This window comes from Mus pahari, chromosome 8 (assembly GCF_900095145.1).
Source record: "Mus pahari chromosome 8, PAHARI_EIJ_v1.1, whole genome shotgun sequence".
In the NCBI taxonomy this organism is placed as follows: domain Eukaryota; kingdom Metazoa; phylum Chordata; class Mammalia; order Rodentia; family Muridae; genus Mus; species Mus pahari.
In genome coordinates this window covers 24,896,980-24,916,025 of record NC_034597.1, presented here as the reverse complement: position 1 = coordinate 24,916,025, position 19,046 = coordinate 24,896,980, and the positions used below count along the sequence as shown (strand labels likewise).

The 19,046-nt window shown below is 38.4% G+C and overlaps 1 protein-coding gene across 2 annotated transcripts in view; it reads right to left on the bottom strand.

Annotated features, from left to right (window-relative positions):
• Nucleotides 1-19,046, bottom strand: part of Ptpn20 (protein tyrosine phosphatase non-receptor type 20) — a 53,018-nt gene that overhangs the window by 21,062 nt on the left and 12,910 nt on the right. Inside the window, exons 2-6 of one of the 2 annotated variants that reach the window (XM_021204021.1) lie at nt 17,976-18,058; nt 16,176-16,325; nt 12,580-12,674; nt 7,636-7,730; nt 5,069-5,202 (exon numbers count right to left, since the gene is read on the bottom strand). In XM_021204021.1, the coding sequence (XP_021059680.1) occupies nt 5,069-5,202; nt 7,636-7,730; nt 12,580-12,674; nt 16,176-16,209 (358 nt within the window). In that variant the 5' untranslated portion in view covers nt 16,210-16,325; nt 17,976-18,058. Of the gene's footprint in view, nt 1-5,068; nt 5,203-7,635; nt 7,731-12,579; nt 12,675-16,175; nt 16,326-17,975; nt 18,059-19,046 lie in introns of those variants that run through there. The other variant, XM_021204022.1, reaches the window with a different exon arrangement.

Here is a 19,046-nt window from a genome sequence, read left to right as displayed (position 1 = left end):
TTGTCCATTTCATCCAGGTTTTCCAGTTTTGTTGAGTATAGCCTTTTGTAGTAGGATCTGATGATGTTTTGGATTTCCTCAGATTCTGTTGTTATGTCTCTGTTTTCATTTCTGATTTTATTATTGAGGATACTGTCCCTGTGCCCTCTAATTAGTCTGGCTAAGGGTTTATCTATCTTGTTGATTTTCTCAAAACAACAACAACAAAAAATAAACAAAAAAACAAAAAACAAAAAAACGCTCCTGGTTTGGTTGATTTTTTTGTATAGTTCTTTTGGTTTCCACTTGGTTGATTTCAGCCCTGAGTTTGATTATTTTCTGCGGTCCACTCCTCTTGGGTGAATTTGCTTCCTTTTGTTCTAGAGCTTTTAGGTGTGCTGTCAAGCTGCTAGTATATGCTCTCATTTCTTTTGGGCAGCACTCAGAGCTATCAGCTTTCCCTTTTAGGAATGCTATCATTGTGTCCCATAAGTTTGGGTATATTATGGCTTCATTTTCATTAAATTCTAAAAAGTCTTTAATTTCTTTATTTCTTCCTTGAGTATCATTGAGTAGAGTGTTGTTCAGCTTCCACGTGAATGTTNGCTTTCTATTATTTATGTTGTTATTGAAGATCAGCCTTAGTCTGTGGTGATCTGATAGNATGCATGGGATAATTTCAATATTTTTGTATCTGTTGAGGTCTGTTTTGTGACAAATTGTATGGTTAATTTTGGAGAAGGTGCCATGAGGTGCTGAGAAGACGGTATATCCTTTTAGGATAAAATGTTCTGTAGATATCTGGTAAATCCATTTGTTTCATAACTTCTGTTAGTTTCAATGTGTCTCTGTTTAGTTTCTGTTTCCAGGATCTGTCCATTGATGGTGTGTTGAAGTCTCCCTCTATTATTGTGTGAGTAGCAATGTGTACTTTGAGCTTTACTATAGTTTCCTTAATGAATGTGGATGTCATTGCATTTGGAGCATAGATATTCAGAACTGAGAGTTCATCTTGGAAGATTTTACCTTTGGTGAGTATAAAGTGCCCCTCCTTGTCTTTTTGATAACTAAGTGGATTTTATTTGATAATAGAATAGCTACTCCAGCTTGTTTCTTCGGACCATTTGCTTGGAAAATTGTTTTCCAGCCTTTTACTCTAAGGTAGTGTCTGTTTTTGTCCCTGAGGTGGGTTTCCTGTATGCAGCAAAATGTTGGGTCCTGTTTATGTAGCCAATGTCTATGTCTTTTTCTTGGGGAATTGAGTCCATTGATATTTACAGATATTAAGGAAAAGTAATTGTTGCTTCCTGGTATTTTTGTTATTAGAGTTGGGATTCTGTTCTTGTGGGTATCTTCTTTTAGGTTTGTTGAAGGATTAATTTATTGCTTTTTCCAGGGCATAATTTCACTCCTTGTGTTTGAGTTCTCCCTTTATTATTCTTTGAAGGGCTGGATTCATAGAAAATATTGTGCAAATTTGGTTTTGTCATAGAATACTTTGGTTTCTNCATCTATGGTAATTGAGAGTTTTTCTGGGTATAGTAGCCTGGGCTGGCATTTGTGTTCTCTAAGGGTCTGTATAACATCTGTCCAGGATCTTCTGGCTTTCATGGTCTCTGGTGAGAAGTCTAGTATAATTCTAATAGGTCTGCCTTTATATGTTATTTGACCTTTTTCCCCTTATTGCTTTTAATATTCTATCTTTATTTAGTGCATTTGTTGTTCTGATTATTATGTGTCAGGAGGAATTTATTTTCTGGTCCAGTCTATTTAGAGTTCTGTAGGGTTCTTGAATGTTCATGAACATCTCTTTCTTTAGGTTAGGGTCTTCTATAATTTTGTTGAAGATATTCACTGGCCCTTTAAGTTGAAAATCTTCATTCTCATCTTTACCTATTATCCTTAGGTTTGGTCTTCTCATTGTGTTCTGGATTTCCTGGATGTTTTGAGTTAAGATCTTTTTGCATTTTGCATTTTCTTTGATTGTTGTGTCCATGTTTTCTATGGAATCTTCTGCACCTGAGATTCTCTTCCATCTCTTGTATTCTGTTGCTGATGCATCTATGGTTCCTAATTTCTTTCCTAGGGTTTCTATCTCCAGAGTTGTCTCCCTTTGGGTTTTCTTTATTGTTTCTACTTCCCTTTTTAGATCTTGGATGGTTTTGTTCAATTCCATCACCTGTTTGGTTGCTTTTTCCTGTAATTCTTTAAGGGATTTTCATGTTTCCTCTTTAAGGACTTCTACCTGTTTAGCAGTGTTTTCCTGTAATTCTTTAAGGGATTTGGTCTTGGTTTCTGTTAGTAAGATTCTTATATTTGCCTTTCACCATCTGGTAATCTCTGGTGTTAGATGTTCTAGCTGTCTCTGGCTGGAGCTTGTTCCTCCTGTGATTCTGTTAGCCTCTGTCAGCACTCCTGGGAGTCCAACTCTCTCCTGAGTCCCAGTGGTCAGACCACTCTCTGCAGGCAAGCTCTCCTCTCGTAGGGAAGGTGCACACAGGTCTGGCGCTCAGATCTGCCTCCTGGCTGAAGATGTAAGCCGGAAAGGGACCCTGTCCAAGAAGATAAGTTGTTTCTGCAGCCTGTGCACTCTCCTGCACAAACTGCTCTCTAAGAGACCCAGGATACAAGATGATGCTCTCACCTGAGTCCCATGCTCAGAGCCCTCCCTGGAGGCCAACTTTCCTCTGGTAGGGAAGGTGCCCAGAAGTTCTGTGTCTCAGCTCTTCCTCCCAGCTGAGGATGAAGACCTGAAGGGACCCTGTCCAGGAAGCTCTGCTGCTTCTGTGGCCCATGTGCTCTCCTGCACGAACTGGTCTCTGATAGACCTGGGAGACAAGATCGCTCTCTCACCTGAGTCCTGGAGTCAGAGCCCTCTCTGGAGGCCAACTCTCCTCAGTGATCCTAAGATCCTGGGTGTCCTAGGGTGGCATGGAGAGTCCTCTGGGGACTGTGGGACTGTCCGCCAAGTTCGTGCCCAAGGTGGCCCAGGGCTGGTGCCGACCTGAATGAACCGCAGCAGCTAGTTGGACAGGTTTCCTTTGTCTCTGTTCCTGCTGTCACAGGCCCCTTTTGGTTGTTTTGGAACAGATGTTGTGTTCCACTCACCAGCTACCCTAAGATTCTGGGTGTGCTAGGGTGCCTGCAGTGTGGAGAGTCCTCTGAGGACCATGGGACCATCTGCCAAGTTCATGCCCAAGGTGGCCCGGGTATGTATGCTTTTTCTAAGGCTCACAATATCATTCCTTTCCTTTTAAAACTTATGGATACCTTATTTTTATTCTAGATATCCTGTGTTTGTTTAGGCACTAAAATGAGTTTGTAGGCTTGTTGTTACAGTTGTACAAATCTGAGTAACACCTTTTCTTTTTCAAATTCAATCTAAGAGTATTCCTGAAGCCTCAGCCCCAATGATAATTAGCACAACATCTATATATCCAACAAGAAATCAAGAATATAGATTATGCTACAGTCATAGAGTGGGATATTATTATTTTTCAAGGCTGAAATAAACTGTGATATGCAAAGCTATTTGTTTTGAAAACAATGTTTACAAAGGAATGTATTCATATTTTACAGACATACTTATATTAAAAAGTTCTACTTTTTCTTAAGATATAGAAAGCTATTTGTAATATCACTCATGTCCTAATTATTTATACAAGTTACTAAACCCACTAAATTATCCTTTTGCTGAATCATCAGACAGCCAAGAGCAGGGCAACTGAAGGATCTGAAGTTTAAGACAGAGTCCTCTAAAGAGTGTCAGGAATTGGAACACGATCTCTTATAGTAGCTAGTAGGAAAGAGAGAAACCAAGAGCTGCACACATGGGAAAGAAGCACTCAGACACAAGCAGTGCATTGACAACTATGATATGGGCCAGTGTCACAATCCAGAATCCTTAGAAGTCAAGAGCACAGTTGGACTCAATGCCCCAGATATCTAACAGGTACTCATGAGAAGACCTGGGAGTACATGAGGGAATGGAAAGGATCACTTCCCAATATAGTTATCATATATATAGTAGTATAGGCTTGGAAGAGGGAACCTATTTCCATCACAGAAAATGCATAATGCCTGAATAGTATCTAGCTCCCACAAAACCAAAGTCTTGACAACAGACAGAATTACAGCAAATATTATTGTAGGAAGCTGAAGACCAAGTGCAGGATAAGGAAAGCAGATCCAACTAAGACTGTACTCCAAGAAGATGGGAATGAATCAGTAATAATGGACCAACACTGCTACAAATCTATTACTGAATGGAGACAAGAAACCTCTCTCACAGCAGACCTTCCAAAGACCTATGAGAGAGATGGAGGTGGGGTGGGAGGAAATAAAATGAAGGGTAGAAACTGATCTCATGAATATGAAGTGCTGGCATATTTATTTTTAAAGTCTGTATGGATAGGTCATGAAATGGGAACAGGGGAGAAGAGATTTTGAGAGGTTGAATAGATACAGCGTGAAAGCGGACTATTAATGAAGGAAGAAGGGGGATCAGCAAAGGGGCTTCAAGAGAAGTGGGGAGGACAATAGGGAGGTGTTGTGGGTTGGCCCAATGCTGCCCAGGTGATCTCACGTGAACCTTCTCCTCATTTTAACTGGTTAATAAAGGCTAGAGCAGTGGAGGGGAAAGGTGGGACTGGAGGTCTGAGAGTGGGGGCAGGTAGATGGGGAGAAAAGGACAAGAGAATAAGGAGAGAGGACAGAGGAAGAGGAGGTGGAAGATGCAATAGACCAGAACCATGTAGCCAGGAGAAATCACAAGTAGCAAAGGGTCTCACAGCTGGGGAATAAGTTAGATCTGCCCAACCTAGGCATATATAGCTTATAATTGTAATAACTGGATTATATATATTTAATATGGGCTTATTTGGGTTAGAAATTCCAGCAACAGAGAGAATGATGTAAAAACATAAAAATGCCTTAATAAAATCCATTAAATACTAACTTTAAAAATTAATTGGAAATAAAACCTTAATATAAGAAAAAAGTATATATAAATCCTTAAAATTTTATTTTCACATTTGAAATTTTTTCCATATATCTTTTCATTTCTCATTAAAAATGTCTTTGTGCATACCCTTTGAGAGCTTACTACTACCAGAAAGCACTGGGGAGGCAGTCTTTGATGGCCCTGCAGACTCCGAATCCATACTGCTCCACCTGCTCCTGAGAGGCAGGTCATTGAGATCCCACATAGTCTCATCATTGTCACTAGAAGAAAAACATTCATGGGATTTAGGAAAAAATACATACCACATACATTTAAAGAATCTCCAATAACCTCTAGGGTAACTCTAAACTTAACACTGCTCACAAACTGCATATCCTCCTGCACTGGGCTTGCAATCCCTGTGTCCAGTCCACCTACCCATCCTCTCTTCTCCCTTAGCCAGGCAAAAGGAAGTAACGGTGCAACTGGGACTCTGTAGACCAAGTTAGAAGCCACCGCTCTATCCTTAGACATCTCTGACCATCCATCCCTTAGTTCACTGCAGTCACTCCCCTCGTGTAGTCTCTATGTAATTCCCTTCCTTCCTGGGATCAATCCCCACTCCTAGAAGGTACAAACCAGGGTTTACTCTTTGAAAACAAATAGATTATCAACTTCCTCATCACTCCATTCCTGCTCCCTGTTCACAACTAATCCAACTATGACTTGTCTGCTTTTAAATAACTCATTATCTACACTTTCTCTCCTATCCTAAATTCAGTTCCCCATCTGTTGCGCTGACAACTATTAACAAGTTTTGAAAGCTGACTACACTCACGCCCTGTCCCCTCTCTGACTTCTCACTACTCAGCTGACTTAGTCTATATACTTGGTCACTGCACTTTTGTTTGCAGTCTCACTTAGCAAATCTTCCTCATTTGATGTCTGGACTTAATTCTCAGTGTCTAAAAAAACAATTCTTCCAAAAATTAACTATGATTGCAAGACCATACAGAGAAGACTCTTCATTGCACACAAACAATATTGCAGCAGCTTATTTTAACATTACAGATCTTTTACATGTACTTTATGCTTTAACCATGTATTTTTCTTTGGTTCTGTAGGAACCTTCTGCTTTATTTTATTTTATTTACTATTTCCTCTTCATTTTTTAGAACCACTGTAAACATATTATTGATATACATGTCTTATCATTCTCAACCATCCTCACTTCTCCTTCAGTAACTTTCACGGTAGGAGCTGGCAGAAAGCATAGGATGGAGAATAGGCAGACTGTCAGAGGGATGAACCTGGAATCTAACTGTGCTTCATTTTAATTTTAATTTTAATAGACAAAAGAAAAGATAGTTAGATCCACACATCCTGGGTTCTTTCAGCCCGGTTCACACTGTATCTTTAATTTTAATTCCCTTCTTCTCCAGCTTTCCTTTATCCTGACTCACATACATCATTTCATGCTTGACACACCCTCTTGCCATTAGTAAATTACCTTCACAAGTCCTTACTTTTCTCAAACATCTCTCACACCTGAAATTTTCTCTCTTCTTTTCACCAGCTAGGTTTCTATTTACTTAAATTCTAAACCCAGAGTTATCTCTTTTTCAAAAAAGCTTATGAGGGGCTGGAGAGACAGCTCAGCAGTTAAAAGTGCTTAGTGCTCGTGCAGTGGACCCAAGTTTACTTCCTAGTACCCACAACCACCTGAAATTCTAACTCCAGAGGACCCGACACCTATGGTCGCCATGGACATCTGTATACACATGCACAGATACACATGCACAGATAAACATGCACAGATACACATAATTAAAAATAAAGTACATCTTTTTTAAAGTTTGTGAAACACTTCTTTCTGTAAATAGTTATAAACTTTCCATAGCAAAGTCTTTGCATTTTCAATATATAATATTCACTGTGCAACCACTTGTCTTTTTATGTCTGTTTGCCTAACTAAGTTATGGTCTGAATGGCAAAAAATATATATAGAGAGAGAGCTCACCAGACAACAGGGTCTCAAAATACCCTGGAATCACCATTATATTTTTGTTCCTTTAATGCACTTGTGAATGTGATACACATACATTTTACACAGAGACACACACATGTAAAGTATTTACATTTATTATAGAGTAGTATTCTAGTGAGTATAGCCAATGTTATTGGTAAATTTCTCTGGAAACACAATCTAATCAGTAGGTTTTGATTTAATATATAATACCTAAAATTGGACATTTGATAAGAAAGTTTTATAAACTCTGTTCTTTTGTTTTGAAATGAAAATAAATTTATTTTCTTCTGGCTCTTTTCTTTTCAGACACAGGACTAAGCAGTCACCATTCTACAAGTACCATTGATTAAAAATAAGATTTTCTTTCCAAAAACAGATAAGCTGTTTAAGGAATCCAAATGTGCACTCAATGGAGTAGTTTTATTTTACTTCAATAACACTGTCTCCTCTTATAGCTCTGCACACATTTACAAAGAGCTTTGTATCTACTGAGATAATACAGATACTACATCTTTTGAAAAATTATTTTTCTTGTTAATACCCTATCCTAAGAAAGATAAATCAGGTTTAGAAAGAACTGTATCATAAAAAACGAATCAGATATTAAGAGTCACTGAGCACCATCTCCATTTAGAGGGCCAGGTGTGAAGAGCACAAAGGGTCACTAACTAAACATTGTTCTTACCTTTCTAAAGACGCTGGGTAAACAAGATCAGACTTATTTGAGAATGACAAGTGGTGGGATTTTACATTCTCTGAATTCACTTTAGTCCCAAAAATCTACAGGCATATGAAAGAAGACAAATTATAGGCACAACTTTAGGAAAATATAGCTAAAAGAAATATGATTGGGACAGTACAATCTTATGAATAATAAAATTTTTAATGATAAAATTAAAATCTTAATCAGATAGTTAAGTGTCAAAAAAAGACACTTGAAATGTACATTGACTTAGCAAATATTTCCCAATTTTCCAAAATAGAGTGCAGAGTGCTATGTAAATACAAATAATATACTTGGAATAGTCAACTTATCTAACGCAAATAAAAATTGGCTTTGTCTGGAACATAGGTTATTACTACAAGCTAAAAAGAAATTTCTGTGAGTGCCTGTGACATTCAATTTACTGTGAGTATAAAATTCTTAGCACTACATTTATCTTTATGTTAGTACTTTCACAATTTAAATTCAGTAATTCTACATGTGTCTTCAACCTGAAATCTTGCACTGCCTAAGGGAAAATTTTTGCTCTTCTTTCAGATATTCACAACATTCTGTATTGTACCTGGCTCACTGGTAGACAACACTGAATTTAATTAATTAAATAAAAATCACATAAAGACACTCTTCAAATCACACTTCAAAATCAATACAATTACATTTTGTTGTTGTTGTTGTTTTTTCGAGACAGGGTGTCTCTGTATAGCCCTGGCTGTCCTGGAACTCACTTTGTAGACCAGGCTGGCCTCAAACTCAGAAATCCGCCTGCCTCTGCCTCCCGAGTGCTGGGATTAAAGGTGTGCGCCACCACCACCCGGCACAATTACATTTTTAAAGAAGCAAATTATTCTAGCAGTTAACAAGATGGCTCAGGGATTAAGAACACCTATTATTCTTTCAAAAGACCCAGGTTCAGTTCCCAGCACCCATCTAGAAGCTCACAACCATTTATAGCTCTAGTTCCATTCTAGGGGATTCGACATCCATGGATACAAAGCATGCATATTGCATATATATGTATATGTAGGCAAAATACTTATATACATAAAACAAAATAAATCTTTAAAAATATTTTGAAGATTTTACAATCAAAATTCAGTCAACTATTCAGCAAACTATTCTATATGGCTACAATTCAAACTGAAGGCTCTATCATCTCTCTGGTTGAATGAACTAAGATTATCTAACGAACAATACCAATAACAAGAAGAAACACAATATATATTAAGCCATCAGGTCTTTTGGAAATTTCTCAAACAATCAAATTAGTAACAAATTGAAAGAAAGGTTGGGTAATTTTTTTCTGGACAAAGTGAACACAGTTCTATTAGGAGGCAAGGTCTTTTCTCTGCCCTCGGAGAGCCATACAGTCAGGACCCAATGACTTCACCTTCCTAGGTCTCAGTTTCTGCACAGCTAAAATGGGAAACAGAAAAAAATGTAACAACCGTCCAGGTAAAACTGCAAGTCTATAAATACTACAGTTCCTAAGAGACAGCATCATATTTGAGAGGAAAGCAAGTACTTACAGCATCAAGTTAAGTAAATTCTGGTAAAATTAGTTAATTTCCCCTTACATATTCCAGATGCCATTCAAGAATGTTCTGAGATACTATTTAGAAGTGGGAAACATATCAAAACTCTTTCTATGATGCCATAAATCTTGGCAAAACAAACAAAAACTGAGTCAAAAAATATATTCCAATTTATACAGGAACAACGTTGAACATGGTGGTCCATGCCTATAGTTCTAGTATATAGGAGATGGAGGCAGGAGAATCATATATTCAGAGTCAACCTATGCTACAAAAGGAGACACTGTTTAACAATAAAATGTACACAGGAACCAAATAAGGTTACATAAATCTAATTTTAAAACATCAAGAGTTTGAACAGAAGTACTCTATATGGGTTGCTAGAACTGATCCCAGAAACCAGAGTTACTGAATGAGGACCCCAGTATCAGGTCTAAGCTATTCCCTACAAGTTGTTATTCAGGGAAGTTCCTAAGACCTCTAAAACAATATAGGCAAATGTCACTGTGGTTGGCTGCTCACTACCAACTAGATAATGTTAAATCCTCTTGCTGAAGACACTAAAATGCTCTGGTTGTAATACATACAGAAATCAAGCTCTTATGAGACGGAAGCTACCTGCTGGCTAGTCCTCATAGTGCTAAAAAAGAGTAATGGTGGGATGGTGGGGGTATCATCAATAATCTTGCTGAGCCACAGACACTGCATGCTATACTTCTGACTAGTCAGGAAAGATGTGTCCATCCTCTGGTACAGTAGCAGCAAGTCTGTTCTGGGGGTAGCTCTCCACTGTCTGACCAGAACTAAGGTCTATTCCATGGAGTAAATTCTATTTTCATAAATGTGGTTAAAAGCCTGTGGCTGGAAATCTCATAAGTCCTGGTAGGGAAGCTACAACTACTGTTTTGATAAATGTATGCAATGTGTTCATCAGATTACCTTCTCAATAACTATGTCTATCCCCATACTTTGGCTTATCCCTCTATGTTGTTGTGTTTGGTCAGGAAAGCTTTTTGTAACAGGCAGTAAAAACAGCAGAGACTCTTTATAGACCAATGTGTTAAAAGTACGTTGCTGTTGAATATTTAGCCATAAATGGAAATATATATCACAATGTGACTTGGGGAACTCTGTAGTAGACAAGGCAATAATAACATAAGTGCTAGAAAATAGAGTAGCATAGAGCACTGCCTCTTGGACCTGACTGACACATGGCACTCTTGAACTCACAGCACCCATGAAAACTTGCACAAGACTGGACACGCAGTCATGAGGGGAGGGGGTTATAACAAGACTCACTCTTCCCTGAGGAGTTTACCAAGTTCACCTGATCTGGGGCCATGAGTCTCACAAGGTCTTACCACTCCATGAGGATCTGTTAGTAGTTAAACCGTTGCTAATATGGTGACTTGAATGACAAATGTCCCCCCACAGGCTCTTGTATCGGAACACTTGGTCCCCAGTTAGTGTTACTATTTGAGAAAGTTATGGAACTTTTGGGACTTGGAGCCTCCTGGAGGAAGTACACCGCTGGTAGTGGACTTTGAGAGTGTGACCTTACCCCACTTTTCCAGTTTGTTTCCTGGGTGTGCAGTTGATGGTGATCTCTTGACTTCCTGTTACTCCTGCCTTTACCACAACTACCGGCATATATCCTCGTGGAACTATACACCAAACTGAATTCCCTAACTTGCATTTGTCTATAATATCACAGCAACAAAATGGTAACTTATACAGCAATGGGGTGTTTCTGTGAAGAACCTGACAGAACCTTGTTGGGTTTTGGAAGAATGTGGACAAATTTGAAACTTTGTACTAGAAGAGCAGTTGGATGCTGTAAACAGATTGACAGGCTCTGTTAGTAGGAACCTAAAATTCAGCAGCTGAGAGTAATGCAGAGGGTAAAGACCCAGCTCAAGGTTTCTGAGAGGAACAAACTATATGAGCAGCTGGGATAAAGGACACTCCTATGGTAACTGGGCAAAGAACTCATGGGACTTTTGCCCATGTCCCTGAGACCTTACCTAAGACTAAATTTAAAAAGTAAAGGACTGATCTATTTGCCCAGGAAAATTTTAAGTCTGTATAACATTGAACCCATGGAATGGTTGTTGGTGACTACTTTTATATATGTCTATAAAGAAAAAGAGCAAGTAGGGCAGAGAAAAATACAAATGTACAGTTTAGAGAGGGAAAGCAGCACGTAATGCCTCCCCAAGGCATGGTAGGAAATAGAATGTAATTGCTAAGGAGATTAGTGTTGCTTAGGAGACTCCCAACCTGCACCGAAGCAATGAGAAGGGTACCCCAGAAAGATCCCACCCAGCTAAGCTTCCAACTTGTGAAAAAAAGCCTAGGGATAGTATGTGATCAAATGCATGAAAATGTCATAATGCAGCCCGTTACTGTCTATAATTAATAAGTGTTAATAAAAAGGAAGCTCCGTGGGACATTCTGTGCAGTTGCTCACTTTCAAATCATCTTTATTGAAGAAAAAAAAATCATTCTGTGGACTAACAGTCAAACATGACCCTAAGCTAGAGACTCCAAGCCAGATGTGGTGATGGCCTTGATGTGTCTACCACACATATAACAGAAGGGTAGACTAGACTCTAGGAGAGGACAAACAAGCTACATAACTCTTTAAAGCATCACCCTTGCCAGTCTTGGGCGGAAACAGTTCAGTCAGGGAGGTGTGAAGAGCTTGCTCATGGTACAGGCTTCTTGCTGTACCTTCCAGGAGATGGAAGTGCATGCAGCATCAGCATCTAAGTCCCCAAGTTCCAGCTGACTGGATGAGAGAAAAAGAAAATGCAACTGGGCATGCCACACACATGCGATCCCAGGTGAGACAGGAGGATTTTAAGACACACAAGCCTCAGCCTTCCTGTAAGACCCTGTACAAAGCACCTATAAGTTCAAACATATGCTTCCCATCTTGGCTGCATCCCTGAGCAGCTTCTAAAGAAATGGTGTATGCTAAGGATTACTTACAAGCTTGCCTTTCCATAATTTGAAGACATTATACCATATGGTTTTTATCAATAAAAACATCATCAATGTATCTAAGTGTTCTTCATACTTCATGAGATTTTTATTTTTTACCTTTTTGTAACACCAAATATCATGAATGTCGAAACAAGTAAAATTTCTAGACTAGCAATGAAAGTAGTTTCCTTTTGATTGGCAAAAACAAAACCTTCCAATCTTTTCGATTCCTATTTTGGTCATTTTTAGTATCAGAAGTATTCTTTTTAAATAAGAAGTAACTGTGGTAAGAAAAAGTAAATACATACTTATTCCTAAATTAGCCAAGTCAATGGTCTAAGATCTACCACCAGCCCGCAGTTAGCAGAAAGCCTTTCAGTTTTACCGGGTTTGTAGGTATCATTTTCTGACTTGATGAAGGCAAAGACTTGCGGAGATTCAGTTTACCTGAGTCATCCTCATCTTCATTATTATCTCTTCCTGAACAAAAAGAAACAAAGACTTGATCAAATGAGAGGCACTAACAGACATTAATGAGGGAAGTCAAGCTATTATGAGGCTCACCTACTTTTCAAATCATCTTATGTTTATCTTGTATATTAATTTCTTTCCCTGCTTTGAAACACTAGCATCAAAGAGTATTTTGTTTCCTATTATTATACTTATGAAGCTGATTTCTAAGCAATTCCTTTTTTTCTTTAATTGCCATATCATTTGATAAAATACTCTTCAGGGAAATTTTAAGAATGAACAACCTATAGAACCTACACACTGAGAGCTATAAATTAAAATTATTTTGTATTTCAGAGTCCATGAAAAGGAGGACTCTGTGAGTTATGGCTAGACTGTTCTATACAGTGAGCTCCAGGATAGTCAGGGACACATACTAGAGAGACAATATCCCAAAAAGATTGAGCTAAAACAAATACATTAAAATAATTCTAGACATCAGAGAAATAAAAACAAAAAGAAACTCAGAGTGGCAATTTTACATCAGATTAGTAACATTTATTTTTGCCATGATTCCACAACTGCTGGTGGGTTTTACAGTTTAAGAGCATACTGCTGGTAAAGTGCTTATCCTGTCCTGATACAGCAACAGAAAATACATCCAGACACACTAGGTCAAGCTTCCCGATCCTGTGTATTTACAATAAAAGCTATAATTATCAATATGTAGTCCTTAGCATGTCTATACTAAAAGGGTAAAGCTGAGAATAATCCCATGTGCTAAGTAAATCATCAAGAGAAAGGAAGTGGCCGGCTGGTCTGTGTGACTATGAAGGGACCAGAAGGACGTCTAAAGCTGGAGCTGCAAAGTCAGGAGTGAGCTGCCCTACAAGCCTCACTTTTCACCTCTGAGGCAATCATTGCAAAGGGTCCTGGAAAGACGAAGCGATCTTAAGCAAGAAGGTAAGGCTAAATCCATCATACTTCCAATTTCAAAGGACTTTACAAAGCTATAGATGTTATAATCAAAATAGTATGCTGCTGCATAAAAACATACACATGAGCTAACAGAACAAAATACACAGCACAGAAATAAATCTACATTTGACTATCAACTGATCTTTCTCAAGGGGGCCAAGAATAAACAATGAAGAGAAAGGTAGAATCTCATGCCTGGCATGGTGCACCTAGCTAAACACTCATGGGCAGAAAGGCCAAAGACTCTAAGGAGAAGCAACTACCGCCATTTTCCTAAATTAATACAATTTCTAACTATTCTGGACACATATCTTACGCCCACGGTTAAGTGTAGCTCTCACCATTTTCAAAAGGCTAATGTCTTTCATAAGTGATTTTAGGGAAACTGAGATCCACACTCAGAAAAATAACACTGTATCCCTAACCCAAATTAAGAATAAATTGTCAAAATTTATAAATATAAATTTATATTCTCTTAAAATATAAGACCAAGACTATAAAACCACTAGAACAAAACATTCTTGGAACTGGTTTGAGTAGTGCGTTTTTAATATGACACTGAAAGTAAAAGTAACAAAGGCAAAAATAAGCAAGCATCAAATTAAAGTACCGGCAAAGCAAAACAAACAGCAGAGAGCGAGGAAGCCTAGACAAGGAGGAGATGCTTAAAGCATCTCTGATAAGGGCTAATATCCAAAATACATAAGGAATTCAGACAACTCACAAGGAAGAATGACAACCTGATGCTAAAATGGATAAAGGGCTAAAAAAATTTACCCAAAGAAGAAATACAAATGTTGACCACATGTATGTGAAGGTGTTCAATGTCAGTGGTCAGTAGGAACATCAAAGTCAAAAGCACCATGAGTGTGACCACACACACCTGTTAAGTCTACCAAAAAGTCAGAAGGGAGCAAGTGCTGGCAAGCATGCTATCTATATAAAGCCTTTGTTATATGCTGTTATCTGTGAGGTTACCAATAGAAAACATCTGTTATAAAAACAGTATGGTGTTTCCATGCAAAACTTAGAACTATCAGAAAGTCCGGAAGTCCCATTGCTAGGTATGTGGTTGTCAAAATAAGTGAATTGAATATCTTAAAAGAACACAGCAGTCCCCTGACCCCTGCAGCATGGCTCTGCACAGCCAAGATATGGAACCAACCTAACTGCCTGTCAAAGAAGAAATGGATAAAAAAAATACTGTAAACATAAATATCATGTAATAGACATCATAAAAAGTAGGAAATTAGCTGGGCAGTGGTGGTGCACACCTTTAATCCCAGAACTTGGAAGACAGAGGCAGGCGGATTTCTGAGTTCGAGGCCAGCCTGGTCTACAGAGTGAGTTCCAGGACAGCCAGGGCTACCCAGAGAAACCCTGTCTCGGAAAANNAAAAAAAGAAAAGAAGGAAATTCTGCCACTTATAACAACATGGATAAACCTAGAGGACATCATGCTAAGTAAAATAAGCCAGCTACAGAAAAACAAAACTGCGTTATCTCAATTATAAATGGAATACCAACTCCCATGCATCAAAGCAGTCAGTAGAATGGCAATTACCAGAGGCAAGTAGGGTGTTGTTGGTAAAAGGATACAAAGTATTACTCATGTAAATGAATAAATCCTGAAGGTTGAACGGACAGCACTACTTCTATAGTCAATCATACTGTAGCTGGAAATGTACTACAAGTACAGAGCTTAACCATTCTTACTACACACCAAAACTAAAAACTAGTTATATGAAGTACGGGCTATGTTCATTAGCTTGATTGTGGTGTTTATCTCTCAGTGTACAAAGTGCTGGGAATGGAGCCCCTACCCAGAATGGACGGACAGTGTGGACAAAGACAGTAGAAAAGGAAACAGAAGTTGAGTATAGAAAGAATAAGAGAGAGGAATTCTAAAAGCAATGGCCCAAGCTGGTATGGTGTCGCAAGTGCATAACCCCAGCACTGGGGAGGCTGAGGCAGGAGAACTGACCATTCCAGGCCATTGCATAATGAGTCTGAGGCCGGCCGAAGCTAAATAGAAGACCTTACCTCACAAAAACTAAACCAGGGGAGGAAAAAGAGAAGGAAAGGGAGGAGGACAAAAAATTGATGGCAGGCTACTGACTAGAGCTAGAGAATGACAGCACAGGCCAGTTGAGAGACAGGTGACATCGGTACTATGAAGCAAGCCTTTAGAAATGTGCACGCCCTGAGCGTATATCTAAGAAAAAACAGAAATAAAACAGCTTAATGAGAAAGTTAGTGGTTTCATTATCTTCTTTGAGGTTTTACAGGGGAGTGTGGTTTTCACAAATTCTGTATAATAAACTTGGTTTATGGTAAGCAAGAAAAAAAAAAAAAACGTTATTTGAAAGGGATAACGTCAGACTTGAATGTACTCCTCAGTAGTATGCATATGCTGGCTTTTTAGATGGCTGATCCTAGTCAGAGAACTGGCCTCTGCAGGCTAACTAAGCCACAGCCAGTCCCTGTTCATGGCCACAGCTCCAGCTGCTCCTACCCCCAAGTTCCTCTAGGCGAAGTGCACAGGAGAACCTACCAGTTTTTCCTCTAACCTTCTTGGGTGAAGACATGTTGTCCCCATAGCCAGAAAGAGATGGGCAAAAAGCTTCTGCAGATACTGAGCCTTAGTCCTGGGGTCAGGCAGGTCTAGTTAGTATCCAGGGGCCAGCATACAACTGGAGCGCTCCTAATCAAATACATAAAGCAAAGAGTTTTGTACTGAGACATTCCCTTTAAATCAGACAACTGGGATTTTCAAATTTTTAACTAGTAATTCAGTCACTGCTATTCAAAGGGCAGTCAATTCTTTAAATGCCTTATCTATGTTATTAAATACAGAATAAAAAGATTTAGATGCAAAATCTATCACTGAGCTATTCATGTTCATTCAATCTATAAAAAGTTCTCACGTGAATGCTTATTATTTTCTAATCATTGCTATAATTGCCCCCATAAGATCATGTTTCATTCTTTCTATTGGCTTCTTTCTAATGACTAACACATATACAGATACAAATGCACACAAACACACATGTGCACAAGCATGCATAAACATATTTTTTTCTATAACCAAGACTTTGTAAATTTCCATGAAACTCACAATGTAATCTTGAACTTAGTAAAGCCCCTGCCTCAGCATCTCAAATTCTGAGATTTTAAATGTGGAGATACTTTTTCAATAGTTGTCCAAAAGTGAAATAAACAAGTTTAAAGTGAAATGTCTCAATACAAAGCATTTTTAAAGATATTAATAAAAATTACTTACAATTTGAAATAAGGCAAAAAGACAGGTGGAGTGTTCTTCCAGTGTCTTGTGATGACAAACTACTCCAACGACTATTTATGTGGGAAAATTATAACCTGCGCAGATGCTTACTATTAAGCCTTCTAGACTTATTAAACTTGTATGGTAGCCTGTACATTTTTGTTTAGTGGTGATACAAATACTTTCTGATAGAAAAGATAGCACCAAAGACCAGAATTCACTGCTGTGCCAGTCATTAACCTGTGTTTTAAGTGTAACTCACACTTACTCTAAACTTAGTTCAAAGTTCCAATTAAGAATCTGGATCTTCAAGCTGTCTCAGAACAGTCCTTGCCATCCTTCTGGTTCCTTCAGGAATTAATAAGCTTAATAAGATCTTAGGTGTGATTTCAAATTTATATGAGTTGCATTTTTAATTTCTTGGAAATTCTACTTTAAAACAGAAGAAAGAAAATATCTTTGTTTATAGAAGGAAACTAACAGAAGCCTTCCAGCTGATAGTGATGCAAAGGACTCACCTGTGGAGCACTGAGGAGCACTCCCAGAGGCAGAGCTAAGATGCTGAGTTTTGTGATAACAACCTATGATAATGGCAATCCTCTGTCCTTCCAACCACATAGTTAAACATGTATTCAACCGCTCTTTTTAATTAAAACCAAGATTAATTTCCCTTGGAATTCTGTCTGTTAAGTTCTAAATATTTCTTGGTAAGTAGAGACCTAATTTCTTATTTAACATCAGGGTTTTAATATGCCATACCTCATACCTGACAGCCCTCCAAATAAATGTGTGAAAAACTCAAATTTAATGACTTGTTCTTCTTACATAAATATACATAAATTAGATTGCTCTAGTTCAAGAATAAGTAGGGTAAAATATTTATTAATTTATACCCAATAATCACCAGATCCAATCTATGAAAGTAAAAAAAAAAAAAAAAAAAAGTCATCCAAACAATGTTTTGTGCCTTTTAAAAATTGTTTCTAGCATGGCTAGGAGGTTTTTAAAACAAGATTTTTGTTTCTTTTTCTATATAAAGATAACCAATATTGAAAGTGACAATTAAGTTACCATTGATCATTTCGTTCAAAAAAGCACACCCACTTCTGAGATGCTTTTGCCAAACTCCAGTACAGTAAGTCAGAGATAAAACCCTAGGGAAAAACAAAAGGGAGACTGGATGAATGGACAGAAATTAATATTGAGTTGATAAACATTTAGTTCTATGTTGAGCTGCAGGACAGGAATAGAACAAGGTCATACAACTCACCACTGTGGAGATCAGGCTATGCCCTGTTCCTAAGTTGCTCCACACTGTATAGAACAGTGCTTTTTCAGGCCCTGGCATCCCCTATGAGCTATCATTCTATGAGCTTTTAGCTTCATGCAGCTAAGCATACTGAGAGCATTGCACCCTTGAGTGGGCCGAGAAGGTAAGCTATTTCCAACAGAGCAGTCATTTCTGCTGGCTACTGTGTGTGTCTGATCTGAAAGAGTTACTTTGTTTTTCCTCTCAGTCAGGCTTCCACTCCTCTGCTGATGCTGCACCTGATGGGATGCTGTTTGCCTACCTCGCTGCTGCTTCTCTTTGCTACTTGCTATTCTTGTACTTTTGCTTTCCACGAGCTTCATAAGTTCACTTGTTTGAAACCCCAAATAACACTATCATAGATCACCCTCCAGACCAAATACAAAGGAGGTCTCTCTCTTTCTCTCTCTCAGGAGACATGTGATAATGTAGAAAATTAAAGAATTAGCCCTGAGAAGAAAGACCTAAAAGGGGAAAGAAAAGATGGTCAGTTGAGGTGCTAAGACCAACTATTCATAATGGACTTTAGTCCAGGTAAAGATGCCACATTTGCTACTTATTCTCAGCACACTGCCCTGGCAGTTCCTTCCAGGGCTGATGCTGCTTGAAATACTTCTTAAAGTGCTAACATTCCCTACTCTTAGAAGTCTACACGAGCCAGGAAAGAAGATGAAAACGTGTGATGATGGTACACACATGTACCCTCAGTATTTAGGAAGCTAGAGACAGTAGGATTAGAAATTCAAGGTCATCCATCCTATGGCTTCATTGTGAGTTGAAGGCCCATCTGGATGTATAAAACCCTTTTGACAAAAAAAAAAAAAAAAAAAAAA